The sequence below is a fragment of the Henckelia pumila genome, chromosome 3 (assembly GCF_033568475.1).
Source record: "Henckelia pumila isolate YLH828 chromosome 3, ASM3356847v2, whole genome shotgun sequence".
NCBI lineage: Eukaryota > Viridiplantae > Streptophyta > Magnoliopsida > Lamiales > Gesneriaceae > Henckelia > Henckelia pumila.
The window spans coordinates 47566236-47590925 of record NC_133122.1 but is presented as its reverse complement, the minus strand read 5'-3'; the positions used below and the strand labels follow the sequence as shown (position 1 = coordinate 47590925).

Below are 24690 nucleotides of genomic sequence, written 5' to 3'. Positions count from 1 at the left end.
AATCAGTTGACACAAAAATAAAACTGTTGTACAGATTTTACTATTCTTTTTCATCTAATTTTTCCAATCGTGCCCGAACTAAATTTAGAACTTAGTTGATTGAATATTGCTGGGAAATCGCACTACAAACCATTTTTATCGACCAATATTGCGACTGTTTTTACTATTTTACTCCAAAACTAGTCCAACCAGTATGCATTCAAAAGTTATTTTCTTGATCCAACATAGGAATTAATTAGAGAAATGGCCAAGATCTGGACGAAAATTCCATACAAATATTGAAATTTTTTGGAGAAGTGTGATCTTGAGATTGTCTTTTGTTGACTTTCGTGACACGCAATTCATGAATATCCTCCTGCAGGTTACAACTGCACAAAGTAATCTTTGGCTACCTCCTACCAGATTAAAAGTTTCATTAATTCCATTTGGTGAAAACACCAACTGCAATTTGGATTCTTTAGTATCGTGTCAAAGAGAAAAAAAATTGTTTGTTAGAACCTATATTAAAATGCAGTTTTTGAATCAAATTCGAAATAGTGTGTGTCACGCATCGACGTGTTGGCTGATTTACTGAACTTCTTCATGCAAGGATTTCATGTCAAGAACTGATGATGATCAGCTATGGAACTAGTCCACAAGTGTCTAGCATGCAGCTGCATTGTGCTCTGCTTTTACCCCTATATAACATGCTACCACCAAGCTTTCTTGATCACCACTCTGCAATTGTTTGTTAATACTGAAGTGTTACCAAAATGAGTTACCTTTCACCAAAAAGGCTCTCTCTTGTGAAAAAAATCTTGGTTACTTGGATGCTTTTAATGGTTATGTTGGTTCCAAATACTAGCGCAAAGTGTGCCTTTGAAGCCATCTTCAATTTCGGGGACTCGAATTCTGATACTGGTGGATTTTACGCTGCCTTTCCTTCGCAGCCGTCACCAAATGGCATGACTTACTTCAAGAAACCAACCGGTAGACCAGCAGATGGGAGGCTTTACATTGATTTTCTAGGTAAGGTTTCAACCTCTCTCAGCAAATTTGAGTTTGATATATAACTTTGCTGATTGCCAAATGATTGATTTTTTCGAATCATAATGCAGCTCAAGCTTTGGGATTGCCATTTCTTAGCCCATATCTTCAGTCGATTGGTTCAGATTTCAGGCATGGTGTCAACTTTGCTACATCAGCTTCCACCGTTCTGCAGCCAGAAACTTCTTTATTTGTCAGTGGAGTTAGCCCTTTTTATTTAGCCATCCAGCTGAATCAGATGAAGCAGTTTAAGGCTAAAGTGGATGAGCAGTCTTCAGGTAACAAATTTCCTTGGCTGGTAGAGAAGTTTAAAAATAAGGGCCTGTTATTTATTTATTCATTTATTTTTACATTAAAGATTTAAATTTTTCTTGACAGGGCAAACAAATCTTCCTGCACCGGACATCTTTGGAAAATCCCTTTACACAATTTACATTGGCCAGAACGATTTCACCGGTTATGCAGGCTCAGCAGGTGCCGGTGGAGTGAAGCAGTATATGCCTCAAGTGGTTTCACAAATTACCAGCGCCATTAAGGTGTTAAAAAAAAGCATTGTCATATCATCAGAATGAGCTCTTTCCGCCCCAAAATATACTTCAAATCTGATAGGAATTTCTCATTTTTAACACACAGGAGCTCTACGCACTAGGAGGCCGCACGTTTATGGTGCTTAATCTTGCTCCAATAGGCTGTTACCCTGGATTCTTGGTGCAACTCAACCACGACAGTTCTGACATTGACTCGTATGGATGCATGATGTCTTACAACAGCGCAGTAAACGAATATAACTCACTGCTAAAAGATGGACTTCAACAAACAAGACAAGATCTCCACGATGCAAATGTGATATATGTGGACAGTCACTCCGTTCTCCTCGAGCTATTCCAGCATCCAACAACTCACGGCTAGCACTTAAAAGCCTAGATTTTAATGCTTCACATGCTGAAATACAAAAAATAATCCCATGTTCTAATTTCTTGAAGTTTTCTGTGCAGGATTACAGCATGGAACTACTGCTTGCTGTGGATGGGGAGGCGGTTCTTACAATTTCAACCAGCAAGTTTTCTGTGGAAATTCCAAGGTGATTGATGGCAAGAGTGTTACAGCCACAGCGTGCGGCGATCCTGAGAATTACGTGAGCTGGGATGGAATCCATATCACAGAAGCTGCTAACAAGCAGTTGGCATATGCTTTACTCAGTGGCTCTTATTTTGATCCTCCTTTCCCCCTTAATCATTACTGTGATATTCAGCCTGTTGGTTAAGGCGCAAAACTTTTGCTTCTCAGCGGTGCCAGAAATTTGTGCTGAGAGTGAAAACAAGCTGATTTGTACTGTTACTGCAGTCACCTTTCATTGAATAAATAAAATTTCAAGATTGACTTTGATTGTTACTTCTAACTGAACCGTACGTCACCAATTAACTTTTTCATGCATAAGACCAAAGTTTGTTGTTTTTTGGACATTTCTTTCACAATCCGACAAATAACAATCAGAGGATGTCTTGCACTTAAATCCACTTTGATATATGTAATCTGCATTAGAAAGATCAGTGCATGCTCTTTCTTTTGATCATTCATAGTTCTGCAAATTGTAGAGAAACAATATTAACCCGTCCCATTTTCATAAATCTTCTCAAATCTTGCATCAACTTTCCGAAATATGGCGTCATAGAGTGATTAAATTGTCCGGATTCGTCACAAGCCCGTAATAAACTCAATAATTTTCTGACATCAACTTATCCCCTTGACCTGTGTGAAAAAACTGGCAGCATCCGTCACCACAAGTCTGTTATAATCCATCACTCTGTTGCTATATAAGTCTATGGCATCTCTTATCACAAATTCAAGAAAATAAAGAAAAGCGTCTAAACAATGAAAGATAATGCATTATTGTTCCAAATCTTGGTTATTTTTACAGTGTTCATGGGATCTTTAATACAAAACACTGATGCTAAATGTGATTTTGAGGCCATATTTAACTTTGGAGACTCAAACTCAGATACAGGTGGATTCTGGGCTGCTTTTCCTGCACAAAAGCCTCCCAATGGCATGACTTACTTTAAAAAACCAGTCGGCCGAGCAACCGATGGCAGAGTCATTATTGATTTTCTAGGTAAATTTTGATTTCTTCAATATTGTGTGTGTGTCTGCTGTCTATGCATCTATACCATAAAATGTACATTTCAAAGTCTGATTATACCATGGTCCTTGTAGATAATCTGCCTCCAAGATTTTACATTTTTCATTCAGAACTTATTTTTTTCTGGATCTCAATTGCTACAAGTGGTCTGATTTGTTTCAAGATTCTGCCTTTTAAAACTAAAAATTTTCGAATGCACACATACAGAAAGGCTAAGTAGATGGATTCTTTTCGATATCTTTTGGCAGTCAGACCAAGGGTATGCGAAGACAATTGGTTGAATTGAAGATTAATTTATCAAGATGAGTGACATTTGTAAACAGAAAATTTTACACTTATTAAGTTAAGCAACACTAATGTAATTCCTGCCTAATAAGAAGAGATTATTGGATTCATTAAACAGACTGCTGTTAATGAGTAAATATGGTCCATAATGTGCTTATTTTACTCTACGTCTGGTTCCTGATTTGGGTCCATTTCATGGTTTTTTCGAAACTAACAGAAAATCACAGTTAAAAAGACAAAAAACATATAGCTGGCTATTATGGATTTTTGTGGCTTTGATCATAAAGCAAGTCCTAAACCCATTCCCTGCAATCATCCAATACAATTTAATGCCTCATAAGTTTTGCATTTTGATTTTTGAGACAGCCCTTACAAGGGCTTTTTCAAAAATCTTTGAAAATGAATTTTATGGCTCCTATAGATTGTCCAAAGGCAAGTTTTACATTTTTAAAATATCACGTACTTGAAGATGAAATAGTAAATGAAAAATAATCACTTAAAATCTTTGTGCCCTAAGTTCACATGTTTGATTCCTAGGTAATTATTGAGAGGCCTAAAGAATGAATGAGACAAAATACTATTGATGAAGCACTGAATAACCCCACAAATGCAACTTTTTGTTACTACTGTGCGCAGGTTACCATTTATTTTCCATTTTATGTCTTAACATGATTTCAACGAAATTATGTACATTCTAGTTCATTCATAAGAGGGACAAACTACGCAAATCCCAAAAAAGAAGAGACGTATAAACTTGTTGATTTTCCAAACCTTAGAATCACGAAACAGGAACCTTTGTGTATTATGATCTTTTAGTACATTGTATGATTCAAAATTTATTTTCTTGAAATGCAGCTCAAGCTTTAGGTCTGCCATTTCTGAGCCCATATCTGCAGTCAATTGGCTCTGATTACAGACATGGTGCTAACTTTGCAACCTTGGCATCCACGGTTCTTTTGCCGAAAACTTCGTTATTTGTTACCGGTGTTAGCCCTTTCTCTCTAGCCATCCAGCTCAATCAGATGAAGCAGTTTAAAGTCAAGATTGATGAGCCGCAATCTTCTGGTATATTTAAAATTTACTTGACATTCGAAAAATATACATCCAGTTTTATGTACCAGGAAAAAATCGGTAAAAAAGTTTATTGTTGTTTTATGTAGAGCAAATCAATCTACCTGCGCCAGATATTTTTGGTAAGTCACTCTACACATTCTACATTGGCCAAAATGATTTTACAGGAAATTTGCCATATATTGGAATAAGCGGCGTAAAACAGTATCTTCCTCAAGTGGTTTCCCAAATTTCCAGCACCATCAAGGTAAAATATTACCAAAAAGAAGCCATTTCATAATTTCTTGCTGTGAGTATAAGTCCTATATTAAATTTTGTAGGAGATCTATGAGTTAGGGGGGCGAACGTTTTTGGTGCTGAATCTCGCTCCTATAGGCTGCTATCCTGCCTTCTTGGTCGAGCTGCCTCACAATGCTTCTGATGTTGACTCATTTGGATGCATGATATCTTACAATAACGCTGTGGTCGAATACAACAATATGCTTAAAGAAGCATTAAGACAAACAAGAGAAAGTTTAGCAGATGCCAATGTTGTTTATACAGACATTCATTCTGTCATGCTAGAACTATTCCAGCATCCTACTTCTCATGGTATTCAATCTTAACTCAAGATTTCATGACCCCTTTATCATGACTTTACCTGCTTCAAGTTTGAAAAATATTCTTATTTAGGCATGAAATGGTGTAATATATCAACCTAATTATCTGATTTTCATCTAGATATGAAATATGGAACCAAAGCATGCTGTGGATATGGGGGTGGTGACTACAATTTCAACCATCAACTTTTTTGTGGAAACACAAAATTGATCGATGGGAAGAACATCACTGCCACAGCGTGCAGTGACCCAAACAATTATGTAAGCTGGGATGGAATCCATGCCACAGAAGCAGCAAACAAGATTGTGGCTGCTGCCATCCTTGACGACTCTCATTTTGATCCTCCATTTTCGCTCCAGAAATTCTGCGATATCCAGCCGATTGGATGATCACGTTTCACCATCCCCTCTAAAAATTGTAATAAACATGTCACAGAAACAGTGTCTTAGGCAGTGGACGCTGTCACAGTCGGAACATCTCAGAATTACACGAAATAATTTTCACCAAAAAAGGAAAACATGTTTTTTTAAATGCACAAGAAATCCTGTGGCTGTTTACTTCTGTGAAGTGACTCATCTGCCACAGTAGAATTATTCACAATAATTTTTCAAGAAAGCAATGTCCTAACCAACAAATTAGAGTATTATTTGTTCAATTTTGATTACTTGTTATTTATGATACAAACAAATAATCACTGACGAAGGGTTATTAGTCAACAATATTATAATAATGAATTTGAAGGGCTGCATTTTATGTTGTCTTCCACTCAAAAACATTATATACTAAGGTGGATCCAAAAGCAAAATAGCCAACTGGCCGACTTCAAATCATTTGTCTCCGGTACAGCAATACAGCCACACGAATTATCAGTCCAGCACTTCAAACATTTTCCCGAATCAATAAATAATGGATGAGAAGAAGATATTATCTAAAATCAACTTAATAAAGTATGTTAACATGGAGAGAACACGAAAAATATTAATAAAAAAACCAATATATGATATTAACTCAAGGAATATAACTTTTTTCAAGAACTGGTTGTGTTCTGATTCTTGAAGCAGAAGGCATTCTACTTCTTCCAATCCATATTGTATCCAATACTTCACTTCTTTCAGATTGTCTCTCCATTTTTCTTATCCTCTGTTTTTTAAAATACTTGTAGGCCAAAAATCCGAGCACAAGAAGCAAGACTAGTACCACAATTCCACCTGTTAATCCTATGATCCACCACTTTAGTCCCTTATCTCTTTTCTTCTTTGTTATTGTTTTTTGAGATGGAATGACAATAGAAAAATGGCCCTGCCTTCTTGAAATGCATGTATTTTTCGCGATCAGATTGCTGAATTCCAACGTGCCGTTCCTGTCAAATCTAATACATTTGGCTGTCACATTTCTGTTTTCTTGAAATGTGACATTTGGTAACCGAACAATGAGGGGGTTTTCTCCCATGATGCTTAGCCCGATTTCTCCATAGCTTCTTGAACTTTCGTTCGGATCATAGGCTAAAACCCCAATCACCGGAGCAATAAACGTGTAGTTAGGCACATTATAGTAACTGTCCGACCAATTCCCAATATTTTGGAATACTAAATCAACCCTCCTTACGAAAGGCCATGGCAATACTCTTGGTGGGATTTTGAAGAAACTGAAATTAGCACCATTCACCCATAGATTCCGAGCTCGAATTCGAGTAATGGAAACATCCATGCCCGAATAATTTGCGGGTAAAGAGACATTATACAATATACCTGTATGATGCTTTGGGGCATTCTTGACTGCATAATCATGAAGGAAAGAATTCAATGCATCCTTGCTGTAAATCTCCGATCCTTGAATATTTGACAGTAAAATCCCATGAAAAACCACCCAAATAAGGATCCAATGTCGTTCAGAACCCATCAAAATTTCCAAGATTCTCTCATCATGCCTTCACTTTTCACGTTCACACCATAACATATACATAGACCTGTGAAAAATCCAATACAAAAAACGATTTCCTCTGCAAAACACAATCTTTTTCAAGATTTTCGGCCAACAATACAAAGAATCAAAAGGAATCAAGATTGCATGAAGGATCACAAATCAAATAAACATCATGAGGTGATCATACGTGTGGCAATCTCTCCTTGGCATTTGCCCAAGAATTTGGAGGGAATAGAGCCCAAGGAGAGAGACTTAATATGGCTACAAATGCAACAATGGAATCGATATATTATGTATATATATCTATTTGGTTATGGGAGTTGGTTGAATTGCATATAGCATATAGTATTGTATTATGTATATGGCCGCCAGTGCCACCCTTAGCCTGGCACCTTGAAAAAGAAGAGGCCTTTTGAGTTGTTCTTTGGTGTTGGCTATGCTTAATTGTTTAATCGGTTGGATTAGTTGGAATTTAGTTTTTTAATAATGTCCGGTTCGGTTTATTAATTTCAGGTTGTTGTTGGGTTCTTTTCTAGTACCCAATTTGCTTTCTTTTTCTTTGTAATAATTTGAAAAAAAAAACTACTAGTACTTTTTTATTTTATTTTTATAAATATTATACCCGATTATTCACAAGTTTGTTGTGTCGTTTTCATGCGATTATTTCTAAACAAGTAATTTATTTTTATTTTTATTTTTATTTTTTAAAGATTATTTCTAAATTATGATTTTTAATCGTAAGATCAATTGATTTTATCATATTGTATTTTATATAATTTCATCTATGGTCAGCTTTATGCAAACTATGTAGATGAGAGGAGTATTTGTCAATGCAATGGTACATAGTATATTATAGGCTTTAATTGTTTTTAGGTAACTAAATGCATTATTCCACATACACAATTAAATCTAATTAAAAAAATCGAAACTTTGGAAATGAAAAGTTGACTGCTTCCTGCTCAGATCCTTTCTTTGTATAATACAAAGACCGAGCAAGTTTATAATTGGGGTATTTCAACAAATGGCACGCCATGTTTAAAATTAGGCCTAAAATTTTGGTTTTGGTTGGTTGGTTGTTTTTTTTAAAAAAAAAAAAAAAAAACTTATAATGGCTGGTTGGCTTCTATTGTTACAATATTGTCTTTTGATTTAATGTGTATGAATCCATGGTATATTTCACTCCAATTTACCCTTACATTAAAATTTTATGATTTATAGTTACGAGAAAATTTTATTATAATTATTTCTTGAATTGGTGATTGTGTTTCAAATTTTAACTTAACAAAATAGAACTATAAACCACTGAGATTTGAAAATTTGCATGATGATTATGGTTGTAGTCATATATTTTAATGACTATTTCATAATTATTGTGTTTTTTTTTAAGGTGACTATTTCATAATTTTAAAATATGGCAGCTGCCATTTTGTAATTTTTCAAAAAGTTTAAAACAATTTTTGTAGTAATTAGATTGCAAGAAATGAGGTATTATAATTACGATTCTTGATAAAAGACAGATTTTACTTTATTGTATATATGTCGTATACTATTACTGTAAAATATTATATTAAATTTAAATAATGAACTCAAAAGTTAAACAAAAAAAAAATCAAAATCTTATTATTGTAAATTACATGTAACTGGGAAGGATAAACGGGCTCTGGATATGGGCTGACATCCTTGTCATTGGACAAGTGAATTGGGCCCATAAGAACTCTTCTCTACATGTCTACAGGTATTGTCAATTAAAGCCCAATTAGTTGATTTCTCAATAATCCAAAAACTCGTGTACACAAAGAAGGATGAGGCTCCAAGAGGCAAGATCCATCTCATGTTGGGTTCATCCATGTGTTAAATTTGAGATAAGATTTTAGATTCGAGTCCCAATAACTAACAAAAAATTATAAGTTCAATGATTATATCGAACATTATATATATATATTGATACCCCGATGAGGAAATCACCTCAGCTCAAAGACGACCCTAAGGTAGAGATCAATCCTTAGATAGACAGGATGGTCCAGGAGGTCGGCTCGGGAGATCCGTCAAGCCCCTCCACCACCATCACCCAGCTCGGGAGCTCAGTCAAGCTCCTCCACACCATTATCCAGTTCGGCTCGGGAGCTCAGCTCGGGAGCTCAGCTCGGGAGCTCAGGACCTCCTTCAAACTCCTCCAACATCATCTCCATCTTAGGTTGGGAGCTCTGGAATTCATCTCAGCCCCGATGTCAGTAGGGAGTTAGCTCGGTAGAGGGGTTGGACAACCTTGATGAGCTAGCTAAGATGTTAGGATCAGTGCTCGGGTTGAGTTCAGGGGTTCAGCAATAGATCACTCATCCCTTTTCCATATGACCCCAGGTAGTATAGCGTCCTCATGATAACAGTTCAACTCAGATTAAATGTTTGTTATTTCCTTTGTCAGACAAGATTCGGGCGAGATCTCAGCCTAAATATTCGGGATTGTGATCCCGGGATTCGCGGATTCTTGATAAGGAAGGTAGGCACTAAATCCGGAGCTCTCTCCTATAAATACCAGGTTCATTTTCATTATTTGCATCCTAATTCTTCACTCGTGGGCACACACCACTCTCTATATTTTCGCTATCCTAGCATCTGACTTGAGCGTCGGAGGGGATACGCCGGAACACCTTCCGGCCCCCCTTAACATTCTTGTTAGTGGTTTCAGGTCAGCAGCAGTTCATCTCTTATTTGGAGGAGTTTCTTCAGCTCATCCAAGGAGATTACTTTATTGAGGTATATCAATTGGCGCCGTCTGTGGAAAAATCGGGCTAAGACGTAGATATGGCAGGAAGAGGAAGAGGAAGGGGAAGAGGAAATGTGGCGGATATGACTGTAGATCAGCTCAGCCAGTTCATCACTCAAACGGTGCAAGCGGCCATGGGTCACAATCCACCACCTCCTCCCGTGGGTCAGCCAAACCCAATGGATGCGGTGTGGGAAGAGATTAGGAGACTAGGTCGGCAAGTAGGAGGTCGGCCTGGGCCTATACAAAGGGAAAGTCCTTTTGCTCGGGCTATTCTAGATGAGGAACTCCCTGCAAATTTTAAGCAGCCTACTTTAGGGGAATATGACGGGAGCTCAGATCCGGAGGAACACTTGGGGAGATTTGAAAATGCAGCCTTGTTGCATAGATATTCAGATGCAATTAAATGTCGGGTCTTCCTCACTACTTTGGTAAGGTCAGCCCAGCAATGGTTCAACCTTTTACAGCCTGGTAGTATTCAGAGTTTCAATGACTTCAGCTCAGCTTTTCTACACCAGTATGCGAGTAGCAAGAAATATTTGAAGACTTCTCTCAGTTTGTTCAATATGAAGCAATCTGAGGTGGAATCGTTGCGGGAGTATGTTCAGCGCTTCAATACAGCAGCTCTGGAAGTACCTGCTGCCACTGCTGACACCTTGGTCAACTCTTTCACTCAAGGGTTGAGAGGAGGGGAGTTTTTCAGATCCTTAGTCAAGAAGCCTCCTTTGACTTATGATGAGCTCCTTAGTAGAGCTGAGAAGTACGTGAATTTGGAGGATGCACAGAGGCAGAGGAGACAGGAAGGAACGTCTGGGAGTAAGCCCAGTGCCAAGGTGGGAGCAAAGGCCGAGGGGAAGACAGAAGGAGGAAGGAAGAGGGTGGCAGAAGAGATGAACAGGGCCAAAGGACCCTACCCCTATGTACCCCTATCGGTGAGCCTGGAGAAGGCAATGCAAGTATGTGAGGATAGGCGAGCACTTGTGAGGCCCCGCAATGCTGAGAAAGGCCCGCGGTTACCGCCATCTGACAAGTTTTGCGATTTTCATAAGGAGTATGGGCATATCACCAATGATTGTCAGAGGCTAGGTGAGGAGGTTCAAAGGATCATGTATGATGACCCTCGAATCAGAGCTGAGCTGACTCGAAGAGCAAATCCTCCTCGCCAAGGCCGAGCTCCCCAATGGAGGAATCAAAGGAATGAAGATAGAGAGAATCAAGGTGATCATCGGGGAAGAGCTCCTCCAAACGGTCGAGGAGATAGGGTGCAGCAGATTGCAAATCATCCCGATCGGGGTGTTATCCATATGATCTCCGGGGGTAGTACGGATGGAGATTCGGGAAGGGCTCGCAAAGCTCACGGGCGTAGGTTGGAAAATTTTGAGGTAAGTTCTCAGCTCAGCTGTCCCACTGACCCGAACATCAGTTTCGGAAGGGAAGATTTAAAGGATGTGGTGCTACCTCATAATGATCCCCTACTGGTCACCTTGACCATAGCCAATTATGACGTGGCTCGTATCTTTGTGGATACTGGGAGCTCAGTAAACATTATCTTTAAAGAAACTCTGGACCAAATGAAATTGGAAGGATTTGAATTGGATCCAATCACCACAGAGTTGTATGGGTTCACGGGTCATGCTCTGCAACCATTGGGACAGATAGTGCTCCCCTTGTCCCTTGGGAGTGGAGAGCAGAGAGTAACCAAAATGGCTTGCTTCACCGTGGTGGAGGCCCCATCCTCTTTCAATGGAATATTGGGGCGCCCTGCCCTGAGTGATTTCCGAGCCGTGGCATCTACCTATCATCAGAAGTTGAAGTTCCCAAGTGGAAGAAAAGTGGGGGTTGTTCGGGGTGATCAGAAAGCAGCTCGATTATGCTATGTGAATGAGGTAAGGATTGATTCAAAGAAGAATAAGAGAGAGGTAAGAATGGTTTCAATAGGTCGAACATTGAAGGCGCATGGACAGAAGGTGCTTCTGATGTCCGAAGAAGGTCATGAGAAGGTGGAATTAATCCCGGGAGCTCAGAGTGTCAAATTAGCTGCTGATCTGAGCCCATCCGTGAAGCAAAATTTGGTTGGTTGCTTAAGGAAGAACAAAGATGTTTTTGCTTGGTCTGTATCGGAGCTCACAGGGGTCAGTGCAGAAATTATGGTTCATCGATTAAATATTCTTGCGGGAGTAAGACCGATAAAACAGAAGAAGAGACACTTTGGTCCAGACAAGGATAAGGTCATTAAAAAAGAGGTAGAGGAACTTCTTAAGGCAGGACACATTAGGGAAGTTCAATTCCCTACCTGGTTATCCAATGTGGTCCTTGTCCCTAAGAGTTCAGGCAAGTGGAGGATGTGTGTTGATTTCAGGGACCTAAATAAGGCATGCCCAAAGGATTGCTATCCCCTGCCTCGAATTGATCAATTGGTTGATTCAACGGCAGGTCATCAGTACTTATGCTTCATGGATGCATATCAGGGGTATCATCAAATTCCTCTGGTGGAGGAAGATCAGGACAAAGTAAGTTTCACCACCTCTCATGGAACTTTTTGTTACAGAGTGATGCCTTTTGGTTTGAAGAATGCAGGGGCCACTTATCAAAGACTCATGGACAGAGTGTTTGCCTCCCAAATTGGCAGAAATGTGGAAGTTTATGTAGATGATATTCTGGTAAAGTCTCAGGATGATGTGGGGTTGCTGGCCGACCTAGAGGAGACTTTCTCGACTCTGAGGGCTTATCAGGTGAAGCTTAATCCGGAGAAGTGTGTATTCGGAGTCAGGGGAGGTAAGTTTTTGGGGTATATGGTTACTGAGAGGGGCATAGAGGCCAATCCCGAGAAGGTGCAGGCTATTCGATCCATGTCTGCTCCCCGTAACTTGCAAGAAGTTCAAAGGTTGGCAGGAAGGATTGCAGCTTTGTCTCGATTTATATCAAGATCAGCCCATAGAAGCTTACCTTTCTTCAAGGTGCTTCGCAAAGCCAAGAAGTTTGAATGGGATGATGAATGTGGGAAGGCATTTGATGACTTAAAAAGTTACTTAGCTGAGCTCCCTGTGTTGGCTAAGGCAATTCCTGGTGAACCATTGTACATCTACTTATCAGCTTTGGAAGGGGCCGTTAGCTCAGTACTTATTAGGCAGGAGAGAACAGCTCAACACCCTATCTATTTCTTCTCACATGCCCTTAAGGGTGCAGAACTTCGGTATTCAGAGGTGGAAAAGTTAGCATTAGCCTTGGTTATGACAGCAAGGAAGCTCAGACCTTACTTTCTATCACATCCTATTGTGGTGTTAACCAACAGCCATATTGGGAGGATATTAACTCGAGTTGATATTTCGGGAAGGTTGGTAAAGTGGACTACGGAGCTCAGTGAGTATGATATCCAGTATGCACCAAGGACGGCCGTTAAGGCCCAGGCGTTAGCTGATTTCCTTGCCGAAACGAGACATATGGAAGCAGAGGATTTGTGGAAAGTATACGTTGACGGCTCTTCTAATAGTGAAGGATGTGGGGTGGGGGTGTTTTTGATCTTCCCTCGTGGAGATGAGATCAGATTGGCAGTTAGGTTGGATTTTCGAGCTTCTAATAACGAAGCAGAGTATGAGGCTGTGTTGATTGGCCTCCGAGCAGCTAAGCAAGCTGGGGCAGCTCGGGTGCACCTCTACTCTGATTCACAGTTAGTAGCCCAGCAGGTGAATGGAACGTATGAAGTTAAAAATGAAAAGCTGAAGGAATATATGAGGACGATAGAGGAAGCTAAGGGTTTCTTTGATGAGGTATTGTTTGAAAAAATCCCGAGGGAGGGCAATGAAAAAGCAGATTATCTCGCCAAGGTGGCTAGCTCACTTCATAGCTGGAAAACCAGGGAAGTTGTTGTGCAAGTGGAATTGACACCCTCTACTGAGCTCGCACCATTAGCTCAGGAAGAGAGTGACTGGAGAAAGGAGCTCTTGGATTACATAGAGAAGGGTGAATTACCAAAGGATCCGAAGAAGGCATATCAGTTGAAACAGAGGAGTCTCCGCTTGGTGATGATGGAGAGAGTTCTTTATAAGAGGTCATTTGCCGGACCTCTTCTCAAGTGTTTAGGCCCCAAGGAAGCTCATATGTCCTAAAGGAGATACACGAGGGGTGTTGTGGTAATCATTTAGGGTCTTATTCTCTAGCCCGCAAGGTGCTCTTGGCAAGATATTTTTGGCCCACTATTCTGAAAGATGCCATAACTTTGGTGACTTCTTGTGATAGTTGTCAAAGAAATAGTAAACTTCAGCACCAACCAGCAGCGTTAATGAAAGGGATAGTAGCAGCATGTCCTTTCGATCAATGGGGAATTGATATTGTGGGTCCTTTCCCTCCAGCCCCAGCTCAAAAGAAATTCTTGTTGGTTGCCATTGATTACTTCTCTAAATGGGTTGAGGCAGAGGCTTTAGCTCGAATTACTGAAGGGAAAGTCTTGAAATTTCTGTGGAAGAATATTGTGTGCAGATTTGGAGTACCACGTAAGCTCATATCTGACAATGGGAGGCAATTTCAAGGGGCTCGAGTGCAAGCTTGGTGTAAAGAAATGAAAATTCAGCAACACTTCACATCTGTCCATTATCCTCAGAGTAATGGTCAGGTGGAGGTGACTAATAGGTCTTTGGTGCAAAGCTTGAAGACGCGTTTAGGCCAAGCCCAGGGAAATTGGGTGGAAGAGCTCCCTAGTGTGTTATGGTCATATCATATCACACCAAGAATTGGAACTGGAGAGACTCCATTTAGTATGGTGTATGGAAATGAGGCCGTCCTGCCAGTAGAAATTGGAGAAGAGTCGGCCCGGATCATTTTCTATGATGAAGAAAATGGAAAGAGAAGGAGGAAAGACTTAGAATTTTTGGGTGAAAAGAGAGAAGCTGCTGCTATCAGGATGGAGGCATACAAGAACAGGATAGCTCGGTCCTATAATCGTCGGGTGCGCAGAAAGGATTTCCAGGTAGGAGATTTGGTGCTGAGAAAAGTTCAGGAGGTGGCTGTAGGGAAGCTCGACCCTAAATGGGAAGGACCATACAAGGTGGTGATGAGGCTCAGTTCGGATGCTTACTACTTGGAGGATTCAAAAGGAAAGTTGTTGAAGAGACCTTGGAGCGCTTACAATTTACGCAAATATTATTCTTAAATGTTGCAAGTTCAATTTTCCTTTAAGTTATAATTTGTGCAAGCTACTTTCTACGTTTATCTATAAGCAGTTATTTTTTTAGAAATATTGATGTAAATGTGCCTCAGCTCATCACCTTAGTCACGCTTCTTAAGCCCCTGACTTTGGTTCAGCTCATCACCTTAGTCACGCTCCTTGAGCCCCTGACTTGGGTTCAGCTCATCACCTTAGTCACGCTTCTTAAGCCCCTGACTTTGGTTCAGCTCATCACCTTAGTCACGCTTCTTAAGCCCCTGACTTTGGTTCAGCTCATCACCTTAGTCACGCTTCTTAAGCCCCTGACTTTGGTTCAGCTCATCACCTTAGTCACGCTTCTTAAGCCCCTGACTTTGGTTCAGCTCATCACCTTAGTCACGCTTCTTAAGCCCCTGACTTTGGTTCAGCTCATCACCTTAGTCACGCTTCTTGAGCCCCTGATTTTGGTTCAGCTCATCACCTTAGTCACGCTTCTTAAGCCCCTGACTTTGGTTCAGCTCATCACCTTAGTCACGCTCCTTGAGCCCCTGACTTTGGTTACTTGGGTTCAGCTCATCACCTTAGTCACGCCTCTTAGGCCCCTGACTTGGGTTCGGCTCATCACCTTAGTCACGCTCCTTGAGCCCCTGACTTGGGTTCAGCTCATCACCTTAGTCACGCCTCTTAGGCCCCTGACTTGGGTTCGGCTCATCACCTTAGTCATGCTCCTTGAGCCCCTGACTTGGGTTCAGCTCATCACCTTAGTCACGCCTCTTAGGCCCCTGACTTGGGTTCGGCTCATCACCTTAGTCACGCTCCTTGAGCCCCTGGCTTGGGTTCAGCTCATCACCTTAGTCACGCCTCTTAGGCCCCTGACTTTAGTTCAGCCCTTTGCCTTAGTCTAGTCACCTCGACCCTGATTTTCGGGCGCAGTTCAGTTACGGGTCACTTCATAGTGGTCTCATGTAGATGAGTTGGCGGTCCAGGAATATTGGCTGGGGAGCTCGGGAGCTCGGGAGTCCATTTAGGCAATCTGAGAATACATTTTAGGTCAGGTCGGAAGTTTGGTTCCAGAGGCTCAGCTCGGTTCCGGCAGCTCAGCTCGGCTCCTACAGCTCAGCTCGGATTCCGGGTGTTAGTTTATTTTAAGACAAGTACTTTGCTCCTCTTAGGGAGCTCAGCTCTGTTCAACGCCTCCGGGTGTTAGTTTATTTTAAGACAAGTGCGTTGCTCCTCTTAAGGAGATCAGCTCTGTTCAACGCCTCCGGGTGTTAGTTTATTTTTAAGACAAGTACTTTGCTCCTCTTAGGGAGCTCAGCTCTGTTCAACGCCTCCGGGTGTTAGTTTATTTTAAGACAAGTACTTTGCTCCCCTTAAGGGGCTCAGCTCTGTTCAGCGCCTCCGAATGTTAGTTTATTTGTAAATCCGTACTGTGCTCTCTCCGGGGAGCTCAGCTCAGCTAAACTTCGGGAGTTAGTTAATTTTTAAGCATCTATTTTGCCTCCCTTCAGGAGCTCAGCTCAGCTCACCTTCGGGAGTTAGTTAATTTTTAAGCATCTATTTTGCCTCCCTTCAGGAGCTCACCTTCGGGAGTTAGTTAATTTTTAAGCATCTATTTTGCCTCCCTTCAGGAGCTCAGCTCAGCTCACCTTCGGGAGTTAGTTAATTTTTAAGCATCTATTTTGCCGCCCTTCAGGAGCTCAGCTCAGCTCATCTTCGGGAGTTAGTTAATTTTTAAGTATTTATCTTGCCTCCCTTTCAGGAACTCGGCCACCTTAGGGAATTCGGCTCGGCTACCTAGAGATCAGCTCATCTCAAGGCCTTTCGGGTGTTGTTTTATTTTTAAGTGGTTATTTTACCTCCCCTTAAGGAGATCAGCTCGACCACCTAGAGGTAAGCTCAGTTCAATGCCTTTTGGGTGTTCGTTTATTTTTAAGTGTTAATTTTGCATCCCTCCGGGGAGCTCGGCTCAGCTCATTTTAAGGTGTTAGTAATCGCAACTTAAATTGTGATAACCTAAAAGAATAATAATAGAACTGAGTTTGCATAATCTGACAAAAATTTAAATGTTTACATCTCCAAAAACCCTAAATTAACTCTCATTCTCTCCCTCGCCCTCATCCTCACCCTGTTCATCTGCGCCCCCATCCTCTTTTGCTGCCTCTGCTGAGGTAAGGGAGAGGGCAAACCCGTCTAGGTCCAGGAAGTCCACAGGGGTCCCTTCAGGAGGATAGCCTGCCGCCCTGAACTGCTGAGTGCAGCCGTCGAACCCTTTGGCCAGATAACCATAGGCTTGAGCAGCCACCTCGTCCATATACTCATCAGACTTCAAGAATGCCTCCTTGAAGCCTTCAGCTCCCTTGGAAAGCTCAGCTCGGGAATCTTCCAGTTCTTGAAGGGCCTGAGCAAGTTGATCATGGGACCCCTTGAGTTCGCCCCGAAGATTCTCCTTCTGCACCTCGGAAACCCGGAGGTCATTTTGATGCTTCAGCCGCTCAGTTTGGAAGCCCATCCTCATTTCCTCCATCTGGGCTCGGAGATTGGCTACCTCCTTCTCATAACCAAGCTTCGCCTCCTCCGCTAACTGGCTAAGCTCAGCAAAATGAGCTTCATAACCTCGGGCATCCTTAGAAAGTTGCTTTCGAGTCATGGAAGCTCGGAGGGACATCTCGGCGTTCAGGACAGCAGCCTAGGAAAGGAAAAGAACAATTAAAAGAGAATGCAAAAGAAGAACATAAAGTACTGAACAAAGGAAGGTTACCTCAGCTGAGGCAGTGTTAGAACGTTGCATCAGCTCAGCCCATCCAAGGCTTTTCACATAATCGGCATCAGCCTGGGAAATCATATCCCGGAGGACTGACCCAGCCGTGGGAGTAGGCCCGACCCCCACAATGCGCAGGGCATCGTGGTACATTTCGAAGAAATTGGTCCTGCACCGGACCACGGGAGTCTGAGGCTTCTCTGCCCTGAACTGACGAAGGGGCGCCACCTCCGAAATAGAAGACTTCCCGGAGTCCAGCTCCACTACCTCCGGGTGAGGGCTTGACGGTGCCCGCCTTTTGGAGCCTTTGGACGGGGTGGCAGAAGGCTCCGGCTTGCTGGTGGCCCGTGGTGAAGGGGCTTTAGATTTGGCTGAGCTCCCGGCAGCTCGGCTCCCTGAGGGGGCGGTTGTTTTCTTCTTCTCCAACATTCTCCTCATGGCTGAGTCCATAACCATTTTTTCTGCACGAGACATAGGGAAGGTCAGGACAAGAAATGAGATAGCATAATATTAGTAAAGCGGAGCACGGGCGGGGGAAGGGTCGTACCTAAGTTTCCTCGAACGGAAACATCCATGGTGGCAGAGTAGGTCCTCTGCCAAAAGGGCAGAGACATCAAAGCACCTTCCCCCTATAGCCCTTTGGGCTCCAGTAAACAATTCCCCTTGACGAAAGCCCGGGGTGGGAACAGGTAGGAGGGGGAGAACATCCCTCCAAGCAGAACATATGTCCCAATCGTCAGAGGGACATACAAAAAAGAAGGCATTTTTCCAATTTTTATTGGAGCTGGGAGAACCCTTAAAAAATTTACAGTTGGGTCGGCAGGAAAAATAAAAGGGGCCCTCCTCAGAACGTTTGGGCAGCAGGAAGTTACAAATGGTAAAACAGTTAACTTCAAAGCCCAGAGTCCTAAAAAGAACTACAAAACTACATAGAGTTCGGAAGGAGTTGGGGGTGAACTGTCCTAGGTGAAGCTCATAATATCGGCTGAGCTGTTGGAAAAGTAAGGGGAGGGGAAATCTAAGACCTGCCTCCAGCTGATCTAAATAAAAAGTATAAAATCCTGGAGGAGGGTGGTTAGCTCGGTCTGTGGGGTCAGGAATGACAAACTCGTAATTTTTAGGGGCGTGGGATAGAGCTCTTATCTTCTCCTCATCCGAAGCATCCAGCTCGAAGGGGTATTGCTCATACCACGGCACCACAGGGGCTTCAGGGTCGTAGCCCAGGTCATCATCCTGAGCAGGGGATGATGCGAAAGCAGGATCCTGGCCTGTAGGCTCTCCTGCAGTAAGAGTGAGGGAATCAAATCGATCCACCTCAGCAAATACTTCGTCTGAGCTTCCAAAATAAGCTCGGGAAGAGGTAGCCATGAGGAGTGTTTACTTACTTAGGGAGTTCAGAAACTTTGAGAAGGGAAGAAAAGCAAAGGAGCTCGGAAAAAGAAAGGAATCCAAGAGAGAATTCACAAAAACAAGAGACGGAGAAAGTAAAAATGAAATTTTTACAGTGAGGCCTATTTATAGAAAGTTCGGATCAATCCAGGTCGTTGATCTTGGGACAGGTGGACGGCTCAGATCGAGTAGAATTCAAAAAATTACCGTTACATAGTACTTGCCGGAATGACAGCTGGGCTCGGTGAGGCACCTTAGCTCGGCATCCACTTAGGGTCATCTCAACATAAAAACGAATTTCGAGTCTTTGACCTCAATTCGACTTTTATGGGAGGGACTTGTGATACCCCGATGAGGAAATCACCTCAACTCAAAGACGACCCTAAGGTAGAGATCAATCCTTAGATAGACAGGATGGTCCAGGAGGTCGGCTCGGGAGATCCGTCAAGCCCCTCCACCACCATCACCCAGCTCGGGAGCTCAGTCAAGCTCCTCCACACCATTATCCAGTTCGGCTCGGGAGCTCAGCTCGGGAGCTCAGCTCGGGAGCTCAGGACCTCCTTCAAACTCCTCCAACATCATCTCCATCTTAGGTTGGGAGCTCTGGAATTCATCTCAGCCCCGATGTCAGTAGGGAGTTAGCTCGGTAGAGGGGTTGGACAACCTTGATGAGCTAGCTAAGATGTTAGGATCAGTGCTAGGGTTGAGTTCAGGGGTTCAGCAATAGATCACTCATCCCTTTTCCATATGACCCCAGGTAGTATAGCGTCCTCATGATAACAGTTCAGCTCAGATTAAATGTTTGTTATTTCCTTTGTCAGACAAGATTCGGGCGAGATCTCAGCCTAAATATTCGGGATTGTGATCCCGGGATTCGCGGATTCTTGGTAGTCGCTAAATCCGGAGCTCTCTCCTATAAATACCAGGTTCATTTTCATTATTTGCATCCTAATTCTTCACTCGTGGGCACACACCACTCTTTATATTTTCGCTATCCTAGCATCTGACTTGAGCGTCGGAGGGGATACGCCGGAACACCTTCCGGCCCCCCTTAACATTCTTGTTAGTGGTTTCAGGTCAGCAGCAGTTCATCTCTTATTTGGAGGAGTTTCTTCAGCTCATCCAAGGAGATCACTTTATTGAGGTATATCATATATATATATATATATATATTGAGAAAAGATGGATTTGATTTCTCTTTTGATAATTAAACTCGATTTGAATCTTTGATTTGAAATATTCCGTTTAAATAAACCTCGATATGATTAGTTATATTTGCTATTTTGCATTTAATAAATAAAGGATTAATACATAGTAATTCATAGGTGTGATCAAATAAGAATAATTTAAGTTGAATTTGTATAATAAAACAATACTAACTAAGAAATATTTTTTTGAGTAAGTAGGTGTCATATGAAACAGTCTCATAATTTTATATTAGTAAAATAATACATGCTGATCTGATCCATATTTGAAATGATAAATTATATTTTTGATACAAATGAATCTAATCACATAAAAATATCATTCTCATAAATCTATAGATATTGTGAGATGGATTGATACGAGTTTTGTGTTTTGAATTGGATAACAAAATGTGAATGTGCCCAAACATATAGCCTTCGACCCCCAAAAATGCCATAAAATAATACTCTGCCATTTTCTTTCTTTTTTAAAAAAAAAAATTTATCCAAAACTTCTTATTTTCCCTTCTTTAAATTTCGAATTTTTTTGTTTCAGAATCACCAAAAAAGAATGTCTGACAAAACAACTTTTTTTGAAGATTTTTAGGATAGACTAAATACAGTGCGCCAATGAAAAAGGTCCATCTGTCCACGCGTCCATCAACGAAAACCAATTTCTTTCAATAATGAGAAATATTGTGGCTGACAAGAAATTTATCCTAAACATTTTTTCAGCAAGATCTCGATTTTATTCTCGAAATCGCCACAATACTTGCATACATTCAACAGATAAAAGAAAGAGAAAGATTCTAGACTGTCTCTTAATTTGTTTGTTTGCTGAGCAGCTTTACAAATGGCAGCGGCATCCTCCACTTCCATGGCGGCCACCGCCGTCTTCATGCACCGCCTACCCGCCACCAAGCCGGCAGCTCACGGCCCCACCCTGCCTCTCCGCCGTATCCCTACCTCCGCTCAATTGAACCAGATTATGGGTTTGCATTGCATTCTTCAATGCACACACTCTTCTTCCTAGTTGGCCTTCTTTTGTTTTTTTAAACATTCTTGGTTTGTGTACTTTGGGATGGTTTAGTTTGTGGATTTGGTGGGGAATGTGCACAAGTTTTTGAGTTGTATACTCTTGGGCTTTGATTAGGCCAATTTAATCAGGGAATTTTCAGGTAAAATTACTTGGTATGAGACATGAATAAAAATAGTTTTAGGAAAATTCAGTAGTCCATTCGGGCTCAATGTGCTCTTGTTTCAGAATCTAGTGTTGATTTTTTTGGAATCTATCCCTTTGTTTATTGCTAAGTTTTCTTTTTGTTTTTAGAAAGAAACTCAATAAGAAAAGTCATGGAAAATCATATTTTTGACTTGTGCCTATTTTCCATTCAGCTTCTTTTGTCCATTAAAAAAATATTGGAAAAAATGCGTTTTCTTCATCTGGCTTCTGTAGTTTTGTATCCGAATAAATTGAGTTTGTACTTTGTATCCTTATTTCAAGAAAACAGCAAAAGTTTTAATATTTGAATATAGGAGGGAAAAAGTTTGTTTTAGCATTATTATTTTCATATATATTTCTTGGTTCCGGCTAAGTTTAAAGCATATCTTAAAGAGATTCCACAATCCAAATATCGCTTGTCTTGTAAAAAGTACTTGATAAAATTCACATTTGAAAGGAATTTATATGTCCAATTGCGTTTGAATGCACTTCGAACAATCCTAAGCTTGTTTGAGAAGGTCATGGATAACGAACGACATTCTCATTGAGCTTTCTATTAAACTTACCGGGATGTCGTCTTGATAGCCGAATGCAACTCAACTTATTTTTTGATAGGATATTCAAAGTTCTTGGTATTGTTTTATGAAATCGTGCAAAAGTAATGGATGCTGGAATTCTTCGTTTGATTTATCTGTATCGAAACAGGGTCCAGGAGGTCTTCTCAACTCCGTGTCAGGGCTTCTTCCTCCGACGAATCTTCCCCAATTGATGCCAACGAATTAGTCACAGACCTAAAAGAGAAGGTAAATCGTTTCTCAAACGTGTGGCTTCTTTCGCTCACTCTTCCCAAACAGCATCATATCTCCATATCATGCATTTGCACCACTTCAACATTAATGTTTCGACCGGAGCACAAAATCGACTTCTTTTCTCATGCTTGGCAGTGGGATGCTGTTGAAGACAAGTCCACTGTACTTCTTTATGGAGGTGGTGCCGTTGTAGCTCTTTGGTTGGCTTCCACTGTTGTTGGCGCCATCAACTCAGTCCCTTTGGTATGTTTTTCAACGAAATTACAATTTTTTTTCGCCTTTTTTAAATTTTGTTTGCGTGGGTTCTCTTCTATTCTCTTGTACACTAGGCATTATTATTTATATGAAAACTCGATTGCTCACAGCTTCCAAAGCTCCTGGAGTTGGTTGGTCTTGGATACACCGGATGGTTCGTGTACCGTTACCTTCTTTACAAGGTATGACGATTTCTTGATTATTCCATCTTCATTTTTATGTACTCCCAAGAGTTGAGCACTTTCTTCCAAGAGCATGCCTTTCTTGTAGAAATGTCAACTAAAATAATATGCAATATTCATGAATTCTTGCCAAGAATGTTAACACACAAGAATGCAAGAAGCTCTATTGCTAGTAGTTTCTATAGTTGATATTGAGTCATTGTTACATTCTTACAGTCAAGCAGAAAAGAACTGGTGGAAGACATCGAAGCAATAAAGAAGAGGATTTCTGGAGTTGAATAAATGTATTCATGAGTCGCGGGTCTCAAATTCATCCCATATTCGTCGGTTTTACATGTATTTTCTATGGTAGAGGAAGAGCAGCACCCGTTGTATTTCTAGAATAGGTTCTTGTGTATGTCTTTCTACTTTTGTTGTGTAATACGATTATTAATAAAGTTTGTGTTAATCTATTCAAAAAGAACCTCTATAGATTGATGGGGTTACATTTACAATGTATGCTCCCATCCTAATTCTTATTCAAGACAAGAACTGTTCTATGTTGTAGTATTTCATTAATAAAGAAAACCAAGGGGGTTATAAATTTGAAGGCAACGAATGAACGAACACCATTCCCAACACCAATTTCTCACAAAAGTTCTAGAGTTTGTCGATATCTTCTTCCTCAAATTCAATGGAATCATCACCAGGTGAAAATTAGAGATGAGGTAAACATTTTAGAGAATAAGTATTATCAAATTTTGAAGTTGCGAAAATCCTCGTTTAATATTATGGTATAGGTATATAATTTAATGATTTAAGTTTTTATAGTTTAATTTTAAATGTGAGAATTTTTATAAATAAAAAATAAATAGAAAATGCTGATGTATTCATACTATCTATAGCATATTATTATTATTATTATTATGAAAATTGAGGGAGAAATAGCCAACTTTGGTCACTTGGTGCGTACTTTGATAATATAAATTAAAAATATCCTATTTCCAAATTTTAAAAAAATCAAATACATATTTTAGTAAATATTTATCTTAACTAAAACTTTAATATTCTAATAATTATATTATTATTATAATCTATATTTTTGAAGATCACATCACCCAAAAAAAAAATTCTACGAAAAAAGAATTTTAACTTTTAAATTTTAATATAACCTATAAATTTTGTACATCCGTTTCCCACCCTGATAATTCAACTACCCTCACCCTATAATATCAATGTATAATATAATCAAACTATTATAAAGGAACCGGCGTACGTCCTATTAATTAGGACTTTGGGGGAAGGAATGTTATTCATTTGGTGGTGAATTTGAGATAATTTTGTAATTCCACTACATAAATAGATAGCTCGTAAATGCGGGTTGTAACTTTCAATATATATGTTGGCGTTAGATTAATTTAAACCGTGGGCTTGACGATGGTAATCTGAGCTCTGAGATGGAGTATGTCATTGATGAAATAACGACTATCCAAAGCCATGAAAGAAGCCCAAGTAATGCTAAAAAGGGTTAAGTCGATGCCGGCTCTTGGGTAGTACCCGGACCCACTCATTGGCTGACATGTGGCAATGAGTTTTTTAAATTTATATTTAGTAAAGTGATTTGTTCAAGAAAAATAATTGATGCAATTTAGTCAATTTTACCAATCCAGAGCCAACCATGGTTAAACATTTCGTTCCAAAATTTGAATGTACCGCTCAAAAGACAATCTCAACTTCCTCCCCTCCCAAAACACTCTGCCGCCCTTCGTCATATCCATCGATCCACCATCACCAACAGAAGCTGACGCCGCCTTTTGTCATATCCACTGTACCGACGTCGCCGGCGTCGCTCCCATCACCATCGAATCTGTTGCAGAAGCTGACGCCGCCTTTCGTCATATCCACTGTACCGACTCGCCGGCGTCGCTCTCAGTCTTTCACCGTGCCGCTGTTCAAAGGT

The 24690-nt window shown here is 40.8% G+C and overlaps 4 protein-coding genes across 4 annotated transcripts; 3 read left to right on the top strand and 1 right to left on the bottom strand.

Annotated features, from left to right (window-relative positions):
* Nucleotides 1-659: 659 nt before the first annotated feature.
* LOC140888656 (uncharacterized) lies at nt 660-5511 on the top strand. The gene is made up of 10 exons (XM_073296354.1): nt 660-1008; nt 1098-1304; nt 1405-1562; nt 1660-1930; nt 2022-2285; nt 2897-3139; nt 4307-4516; nt 4612-4769; nt 4843-5113; nt 5243-5511. Exons 1-10 carry the CDS (start codon nt 753-755, stop codon nt 5509-5511), a joined length of 2307 nt encoding a protein of 768 aa, XP_073152455.1. The 5' UTR covers nt 660-752.
* Nucleotides 5512-5519: 8 nt separating this feature from the next.
* LOC140887628 (uncharacterized) lies at nt 5520-7380 on the bottom strand. Its single transcript, XM_073295013.1, has one exon. It carries the CDS (start codon nt 7019-7021, stop codon nt 6131-6133), a length of 891 nt encoding a protein of 296 aa, XP_073151114.1. The 5' UTR covers nt 7022-7380; the 3' UTR covers nt 5520-6130.
* Nucleotides 7381-9847: 2467 nt separating this feature from the next.
* Nucleotides 9848-13915, top strand: LOC140888655 (uncharacterized). Its single transcript, XM_073296353.1, has one exon. The coding sequence runs from the start codon at nt 9848-9850 to the stop codon at nt 13913-13915; it is 4068 nt and encodes a 1355-aa protein (XP_073152454.1).
* A 7075-nt stretch (nt 13916-20990) lies between these two features.
* LOC140886539 (protein CURVATURE THYLAKOID 1A, chloroplastic-like) lies at nt 20991-23214 on the top strand. Its single transcript, XM_073293148.1, has 5 exons — nt 20991-21275; nt 22211-22308; nt 22450-22557; nt 22680-22751; nt 22968-23214. The coding sequence occupies exons 1-5, from the start codon at nt 21137-21139 to the stop codon at nt 23031-23033; spliced, it is 483 nt and encodes a 160-aa protein (XP_073149249.1). The 5' UTR covers nt 20991-21136; the 3' UTR covers nt 23034-23214.
* The last annotated feature ends 1476 nt before the right edge of the window (nt 23215-24690 follow it).

What these genes read in the sequence shown, in the direction of transcription:
- LOC140888656 (XM_073296354.1), top strand. Translation starts at nt 753, where the DNA reads ATGAGTTACCTTTCACCAAAAAGGCTCTCTCTTGTGAAAAAAATCTTG. An exon ending in AGTCATTATTGATTTTCTAG is followed by an intron (nt 3,140 to 4,306) that starts GTAAATTTTGAT and finishes CTTGAAATGCAG; the next exon opens with CTCAAGCTTTAGGTCTGCCA. An exon ending in CCAGCATCCTACTTCTCATG is followed by an intron (nt 5,114 to 5,242) that starts GTATTCAATCTT and finishes ATTTTCATCTAG; the next exon opens with ATATGAAATATGGAACCAAA.
- LOC140887628 (XM_073295013.1), bottom strand. Translation starts at nt 7,021, where the DNA reads ATGGGTTCTGAACGACATTGGATCCTTATTTGGGTGGTTTTTCATGGG.
- LOC140888655 (XM_073296353.1), top strand. Translation starts at nt 9,848, where the DNA reads ATGGCAGGAAGAGGAAGAGGAAGGGGAAGAGGAAATGTGGCGGATATG.
- LOC140886539 (XM_073293148.1), top strand. Translation starts at nt 21,137, where the DNA reads ATGGCAGCGGCATCCTCCACTTCCATGGCGGCCACCGCCGTCTTCATG. An exon ending in TCAATTGAACCAGATTATGG is followed by an intron (nt 21,276 to 22,210) that starts GTTTGCATTGCA and finishes GTATCGAAACAG; the next exon opens with GGTCCAGGAGGTCTTCTCAA. An exon ending in CCATCAACTCAGTCCCTTTG is followed by an intron (nt 22,558 to 22,679) that starts GTATGTTTTTCA and finishes GATTGCTCACAG; the next exon opens with CTTCCAAAGCTCCTGGAGTT.